We start from the raw sequence: 8,807 nt of genomic DNA on the forward strand, positions 1-8,807 counted from the left end.
GCACAACAGGTGGAGCTCTCAACCTCTGCCCCGACCAAAGAACCTTTCCTCCGCATCGGATCCAAGAGGATGGGCAAAAACTTTAACCCCTTCTCCTCGTCTTCGTCCTCTAAGACTCAGGGAGCAGAGAAGGAGTCCCAGCTCCCCACCAGGCTGCTCCAGCTCACCAAAAACAAAGAGAAGAAAGACAAGAGGAAGAAGAAGGGCAAAGGAGAGCCCACACAGACAGGTACAATAAACAAAGTCTGTCCTGACTTCTCTTCAACTAGGATATCAGGGAAAGGATGCACCTAGCAGCTCCTCTTTCGCTAACTAACATGGTTTCATGTGCCAGACTATTTCTTAGGTTATCACTTGTGTCTTCATGTCTCTATAGAAAGTAAAGTCGCAGTGATGTCGGACCCTCACAACGATGGAGACATCTTCTTCTGCTGAGGACCTGGACGATGCTGACCCTCCTGAGGAACCAGACATCTGGCCCGTGCAGCAAACATGTGTCTCAAGAGTCCCCTAATTCTCTATTTTGATATAAAACGCCCACATGTCTTTGCCGACTGTCTCGCCTCCGGACACTGTCAGAATGGACCATCGTGGACAAGAAGCCAGCCGGGTTCTGACTTACCCGCACGTGTCCCAGGTAAACAAAAGTACCCACCTCCTCCCAGAGACACCGGGTGAAGTTACGTGGAGCCGATGAGTGGATCAGGAGGAGGAGAGCTTCCTGTTCAACCTTCCATCTGTTAGGAACACAAGAGGGAAAACCTGCTCTTGATGTCTCCCAGCTGTGTTAGTCACATCTCCTCGACACTTAAAACTGTAGCTCTAACACCAACCATTTCTTTCAAGTATTGCTGATGCTAACTCTTGAGTGCTTGTGGTGCTGGCGAGTCCTCAGTTTCACAGTCTGGGTCTCAGGCTGAACAAGTCGAGGAACTTTTAATCTCATGTGTGATTTTGTGTGTCTCCCCCCCTACACACACATTTTCTTTCACTCCGGTTTTATCAGCCAAGCTGTCAAAGAAGACATAAGAGGGAGTAACAGACGCCACACCACACGGCGTTTGTAACAAATAGTAAGCACCGTTTTCCTTTCTCACTGTACAAACTGATTGCTGTGGTCAGTGCGTGTGGTCAGTGTGCACGAGGCCACACACTTTCAGACACAATCAATGACACTTCAGTCACTAGCGAGAGAGAGAGAGGGATCTAGAGAGAGTCTGAGTGGGAAAGATCACCAAAGAAAATTGCTTTTAGTGCCTTAAACCTCCGTCTGATGAATGTAACGACAGTGGGAAGAAGATCACGTTCAAAGCAGATGTTTTTATCTCTTGAGAGTCATTGTTTTTATCTCAGTCAGCGTCGACAACAGACTCCAACAGATCAGGACGAGCTGTTGGAGAAGAGTCGGCGAGAATCTTTAAAAGGCTTTCAGTGTGACAATCACGGCAGAGCAACAGGATCAGGAATACAAAGATTTTAACATGCACTTTATAAACATGAGAGAGTGGTGCTTTGCAGTCAGGCTATCATCTACACTTCGTACATATACCTACGAAAAAGTAACGCACTGTAATTCGTATGTCACCCCTGTTTTTATTACTGTATAAATTACACCTGGAGCGAAGAAGGAAATCAGGTGGCGTGGTTTAAGAGCGCCCAAATCTGCATAGGGAGGAGGGTGGGGGTGGTGAATGGGTGTCAAAACACAGGACTGCCACCTGGTGGACCGGAAGTACTAAGACAAACCGTGGGCATTTGTAGAATAACGTCATATTCCGTGAAATTATACTACAAACCAGTTTCCGTCATATTTCACCAGATACCATAGCAATTGCTGTGCATACGTTTTTGTAAGATATCATACGAACCCACTGACGAGAACACATTGTTATATTAAGGGTCTGTCTTTCATTTCCTAACCATGAAATCATTTTTTCAGTAATTTAGTAATAATTATAGGGAAAATAGCAACATCCTTTAAAGATAAGCTCCATTCAAACCCAAGTGAATCTCCGTTTATTATCACTGCACTTCATTCTTAATCTATGTTGAATTGTCTGTACGTCCGGAGCCCCCACAGCCCTCAAAGATTCTGCATGCGCGTTGTTACCTTTTGTTCGAGATGAGTGGGTGCTCCGTATGTATTTCTTACATGTCCATTTCATTTAAATGAATTAACCAGAAGTCCACCAACTGGATACTGTATTGTTTTCCCTATAATTAGTATGACAACGTTCTTTGTTACAAAGGTCCGAGTTAATTGCGAAGAAATGATTTGGAAACGACAGAACTGTAAAAGAAAGCCTCACCCATGACAGAAGCAGTTGTTTTGACTCCTGCGGTCAAAACGAATGACTCCAGGCACGTGAATGAAAAACAGTCGATTATGTTTTACACATTTGAAGGTTTTTTTTCTCTCATTGAACATCAGTCTGACTGAGCTCCACATGGGAAACAGCTGACAGAAGAGTCTCACCTCAAGATCCATTGAGTAGCACCTCTGCAGCTGTTGAGCACACCCCCTCACTATGGAACTATATTAATATAATGTTCAAACATGATCCTGAGCTCTTCCGCCTTAACATCCATGTTGATGTCAATGAATTTGCATTATTTTACAAGTAGTTTTACATACATATTTGTTATGAATGTCGATACTAGAACAAAAAAATATATCGCCCGGCTCTATGACAATCACTGCGTTTACGTTCTACTTTGTAAAGAAGAAACTTGATCTTAACTTGTTGGAGCACTCAAGATTGCGTAATAGTGGCTCGAAACTAAGTACAGCAGATTAGTGAAAAAAATTGTTCACTTTGGTATACAAGCATGAAATTTGGCACACATACTCTCTAAGGGCTACTGTTTTTAGAAAAGGGTGTTGGCCACTCAAAAAATTCAATGTGACGGCCATTTTTCAAGCTATTCAATGCTTATCATATCAATTACTGATGGCCAACGCCTTTTTCCCAAAAAGTGACCCTTATTTCATGCTTGAATACCAATTTGAACGATTCTCTGGAAATATGCCAATAATCCTCTGCTCTGTTTCTTTCACTCAGCTGAAGAGAGAGGCAGGGAAAGGCCTTCACGTCCTAGCTCCCCCTGGTGCTTATACAGGACGTACTGTATATGTGATCACAGCGTTTCAGTAGGACCCCCTCTGGTTTTCAGATCCACTCCCATTTGTTGGTTTGCTGTTCAGCAGATGGACGGAGAGGGAGAAAAAACAATGTTACTATTTCTGATCGATATTCTTTCTCCTACTGCCTCCATCTGGTTCACATTCAAACCCTTCAGGAGGCGAGCGGGTGACATCTGAGGCTCTTTTATTTTAAAACACAGACTCACTGAGTGCTGAGGATGACCCCGTCGACTCATGGAACAATGCAGTGGAAATACACGTCAAGCTGTGTATGTGAGGGCAGTGAATTTACTGCGCAGTTATTTATTTATTTATTTTCACTGTTATTAAACACCCAGCCATTATTTGAGAATTGACGGTATATACCAAAGCAGGTGTAATCTAGTCAGATTTTATTTTGGAAGGAATCCTGAATTCAAGTGAACTCAGGATTAATACGGCAACATTTTTAAACGTGTTCCAACAGATGGCTGTTGAGTGTTATTGGAAAGACACTTACTGAGCGCAGTGGATCATGAGTGAAAAAAATAAATAATAATTCTAAATAGTTTCTCTTACACTCCCCGCGAGCATCTTCATTGTACTGCAGATATCCCTGTTACACCAAACGCATCTGAAAAAGGACAAATTCCTCCAAAACATAGAAAATATCTATTAATAACACCCAGCCTAAATCCAAATACTGCGTCTTTCTCAGTCCTCTGCCTTCTCTCCGGCCCTGCTGCTGCTGATAACGCAGCAGCACACAGCGGACGCCCCGAGGCTCCAATTCATCCCCTCTCATCCATCCACACTAATAACTCGGGGCTTTAGATTTGCACCGCATTGATTTTTTCCTCTTGTTCTCTGCAGAGGAGTGATTCATTGGAAGTGGCAGCAGTCTGAAGAATAATATTTCAGCCCACAGGGTCATTTCCCGCCTCGCTGCTGAGAGGAGCAGCTTCCTACTGAAACTGAGTACATTAGCTCACCTCTGATTCACTGCAGCTCCTGCTCTGCGCTCACTCTCACTGGTGTGTGCGGACACCAGCAGGGGTTAGTCTCCCTCAGCCCTTCAAGTCTCCCTCGGCCCTTCAAATCTCCCGATCAGAAGCAAAACACAGTTAGGTTGATCTGGAGACTCGTTCATACCTGAGAAGAAAATCCTGCAGTTTTCTACATTCACATCCAAACCAGTTCCTTAAACAGCGATATGTTTCTACAGCCTTAATAGGACTGAGACGTGTTCTGTACATTAGTGCCTTCAAATCTTTGTGTGCTACGGCGTGATGCGGCCCTACGCTCTTTTTAGAAAACTAAAGAAAATCAAAAAGATATTTTATATTTGTGTGTTTCGTAATAGCACCCACTGTCTTTGCATTAACAAGGAACTTCATTTAACCCGCCAGTGATCTGTCCGACAGCAGCACGGAGAGAGACAGACACACATTAGCCCAGAGCTAACGTTTGCTCCTCTACAAACACAAATGTCGTGTGTCACACTGTAGCTTGCTAAACAAGCTTTCAAACAAACATCCACCTGAAACACCAGTTTGAAGACTCGTTAGAGCGTCTTCGAACTTCATCAGATATCAGACAGCGGTCAGTTTACATGCTAAGCCATGTAGTCGTCACTCTGCTAGCGAAGCAGTCTGCCCTTAGCTTTTGAGCTACATTTAGCAGCACCGGCCAGTCCACACTGTGTCTTGGTTGGAGGAGCGTTTTTGATGGATTCAATGATGAAAACCATAAATAAATAAGTGAAAAATCACTTTGATACAATTGTGATTTCAGTTGGACTGGAATACAGATTTCGCCCCTGCGCGGATGAGCAGTAGATGAAATGGATCCCAACCACATGTAAAGAGAAAAGTCTGAGATTTTAGCTTCAAACCCTGTTAATTTATTACTTTTGTTGCGTTTAATGTGTTGGATCAGGATGTGCCACAAGTATTTCTACGAGTATATTTCTAATGACTATTCAATGATGAGTCCTACAGATACACGGCGTCTGTCACATATGGTGCAATGCTACACTAAATTCAACAACTTAAGCTGTCTGAAAAACGAACAAGCACACGGTCGAAATTTATTCACCTTCCCAAACAACAAAAAAAACATCATGTATCTCAGGGGTGTCAAACTCAGGCCCGTAAACCAAATCTTGCCCGCTGTGTTATATTTGGCCCGTAAGATCATATCAAGGCTTTATGAGAGCTGGCCCACGAGTATAAAGCACATACACGTCTACTTTTCTGTTAACAAACATGAGCATCCATGCTACCAGTCTCTGCAGACACACTGAATCCACCCCTCCCCAAAAATAGAAAGATGGAGAACAGGAGCTTTCAGCAGCGGTGGGAGGCAGATGATCTGTTTCTTAAGGTAAAGAGCTGTTTGTCTCGTCTGCAGAGCCACTGTGGCTGTAACCAAAGAATCAAACATAAGAAACACCACGACAAGAACAAGGACCTGCACTGAAAAGGTTCAACATTACACATCTGGAGAGAAGGGAAAACATGCACATTTGCAGTCTTTTTTTTTTTTTGGTAGATATTGAGTTTGGCCCGCAACTTTGTCCCGTTTTTTTAATTTGGCCCACTGTAAATTGGAGTTTGACACCGCTGATCTATCTGATAAACTCTTCTACATTTCAAGCTAAAGGCACAAAGGCTTTTTCTCGGTATAAGTCACACGCGGCCACACGGTAGCAGCCGGAGCCAGAATACCAGCCTACACAGATCATCCAGCCCCTCACTGATCCATTCTCTGCTATTTAAACAAGTCTAGTAACAGGATTTCAACCATATATAGGGCTGTTCTGTATTGTTTGAACTTTATCCGGTTGAATTCACAATCTTTCTGAAACAAAATAAGCTAAGAAACAGCGTTCAATCATGGAGTTTAGTGGTGGTTTGAGGCTCTCTTGTCCTCAGCATTGTTCCCATTCAGCATGCACTAGAATTTTACCAAAATCTTTCCTAAGGAATTTTACAAACCCACATTAGACCTTACAGTTTTTGCACTGTGAGCTTTTTGAAATGTATTTGTACTAGAAAAAAACAAAAAGGGTACAAATTATATTTTTCTCATTTTATGTACAGAGAAAAAAAGGGCAAAGCAACAAATTTTGTAAATATGTTTTATGTACAAATTTGAACTTCCTAAGTACTGATAACTGTGGATTTTGTTTAGTTGGATGGTTGTTTTTTTTTTTTAAATAAATAATAAAGCTTTATTTATCTGTCCTCTTCCTGTTTTGAAAATGTACAGTAATTTTTTCTCCCTTCAATAAATAACCTGTGCTGTTTGTCACATGAGGCGTGTTGTGTGGTTCTGTTGATGGAGGGGGGAGGGGGAGGGGGAGACGCGAGAACTGATATAATAATAATAACTGAAAGTGAGGTAAAGGCTTAAAAATCAGGAATTCCTTAACTCTGAGCCGGTATTCTCATGACCATTGCTTCCCAGCCATCAGAATTCAAAGCCTAACTTGAACCCGTGCCTGAGTTTTCGCTTTCGATACGGCGCAAAAGGCGTCCTTGAGCGTCTGTATCGGAAAAGAATGTTCGCTCAAGAAATATCCCAACGTTATCTGAGTTCAAAATGATTCACTGTTCTGCCTCAGACAGGTGGCTGTCCTAATGCTAATGCTATGGCGGTTCAGACTTAATATAGAGAACTGGATTTACTGAGGGGAGTGGTTCTGTTGTATCATCGCATGGAGAGGATGCTGTGTCAACACGTAACCGTTGTAACTTTACGCAACAAAGATGGCCACAACTATAGCCTCAAACTGCTTAGAAGACATAAACAAAGTTGTACTCCGTAAGAATTGAGATATGTTGTTTCTAGCGGCCTCTTTGGTGGTAAGGTGTAATTGCAGGAGAGCCCGTTCTTTCAGAGCCTCCATCTTGTCACATTCATGGTCACTATTGCTGCGTTTCGATAGTTTTACATTTTACGATAGGGGGAAGAAGCGGGAAATGAAATGAAACACACCTGCCCTGGTTCACTTCAGCCCAAACTCTCATGGATCCACCGTCTGTTGTAGGTTTAGCGCTGTGCTGCTTCTTACTAATCAGAAATACCATCACTCATTTCAATGAGACAAAGCCGCCTCCTTACGCCTGCAGGTGGTGGGGAGGAAAACTCTGACTGTTGTTTGTGCATATGCATCAAACAGCGACCCTGAATAGAGTCCTGCATGGGGCTTCAGTAGGGGTCTCCGTGGTTCTGCTGGGAGACTTCAACGCCCACGATAGAGACACCTGGAGAGGCGTGATTGGGAGGAACAGCCTCCCTGATCTAAATCCTAGTGGGCGTCAGTTTTTTAGACTTCTGTGCTAGTCACGGATTGTCTATAACACACACCATGTTCGAACATAGGTGTACGTGGTACCAGAGCCCCCAAGGCTGAACGTCGATGATCGATTTTGTGATCTTTACGTCTGATCTCTGGGTCAGAGGATTGGGGAAGATTCTGGACAGACCAGGTAAGCCCAAACGAGAAGTCTGGGTGTACTGGGAACCACAGCTGGACCTTTGTTAAAACGGCAGCTGCCTCCAGAAAGAAAACCAAAGTGGTTGAGAAAGAAAAAGATAACAGGAGAAACAACATAGTCATCCCATATGTGGCTGGGATATCTGAGAAACTCAGGAGGATCTTCAACAAACACTGCATCCCTGTGTATTTCAAACCCGGTAACACACTCAGACAGAGACTAGTACATCCGAAGGACAGAACACCACACCACCACAAAAGCAACCTGGTTTATGCTGTCCAATGCAACGAGGAATGCAAAGATCTTTACATTGGAGAAACTAAACAACCACTGCATAAACGCATGGCCCAACACAGGAGAGCTAACTCCTCAGGCCTGGACTCCGCTGTCCACTTACACCTCAAGGAGAAAGCCCACTCCTTTGATGACAGCAATGTCCAAATCTTGGACAGAGAGGACAGATGGTTTGAAAGAGGAGTAAAAGAAGCCATCTATGTAAAAGTGGAGAAACCATCGCTAAACAGAGGAGGGGGTCTGAGACACCACTTATCTCCAATTTACAATGCCGCCCTTTCATCCCTTCCCAGGAGATTCAACAATCTAACCTCAAAGGACAACTGTTCACACATGGCCCGGATGACCCCAACGACTGTCGTTCAGACTCAATAGAGCACTAACGAAGTCGAAACCAACTGCCCACCAACGACTGTCACTCTAACGACGGGCGTGGGCACTTGGAGCACAAAGGGTGTCAGTGACATCATCGGCCTTGTGAGAGGTTAAATACCTTGATCTCCACACCAGTTAGTTGGACCAGTCCCAGCCTGGTCAGATGCGTACATGAACTGATGAAGCCTCTTGGATGAGAGGTGAAACGTCTTCCTAGACAAACAACCAGTCCAGTTGTTTTTGACTGAAATTGCTTTGCGAATGATAGAAAAATTGATTCTTCTAAAATGACAGACTAGCGTCTCCTACTTCAACAGGTATTAAACCCTTGCCGAGGTTTAATAAAATCCTGTACTATATCGGCGTGGTGCCCTTTTTAACGAGGAAAAATGACTTAGCCTAATTAATAAGGTGATTAATTAATGTATTAAAGCTTGTTCGTGTAGTATAGTAGGTCTCACTCTCCAACACTGTCAGCTGATACCCCACTTCCCACTGTTGGGAATTTT

At 43.5% G+C, this 8,807-nt stretch overlaps 1 protein-coding gene across 5 annotated transcripts in view; it reads left to right on the plus strand.

The window, feature by feature from the left end:
• LOC310949281 (uncharacterized protein) overlaps positions 1 to 6,433 on the plus strand; it is a 116,278-nt gene extending 109,845 nt beyond the window's left edge. For all 5 annotated transcript variants that reach the window (XM_083916662.1, XM_083916664.1, XM_083916665.1 and 2 more), the window contains 2 exons: positions 10 to 229; positions 377 to 6,433. In XM_083916662.1, the coding sequence (XP_083772788.1) occupies positions 10 to 229; positions 377 to 435 (279 nt within the window). In that variant the 3' untranslated portion in view covers positions 436 to 6,433. The remainder of the gene's footprint in view (positions 1 to 9; positions 230 to 376) is intronic.
• Positions 6,434 to 8,807: the final 2,374 nt, after the last annotated feature.

The sequence above is a fragment of the Echiichthys vipera genome (assembly GCF_963691815.1).
Source record: "Echiichthys vipera genome assembly, chromosome: 7".
In the NCBI taxonomy this organism is placed as follows: domain Eukaryota; kingdom Metazoa; phylum Chordata; class Actinopteri; order Perciformes; family Trachinidae; genus Echiichthys; species Echiichthys vipera.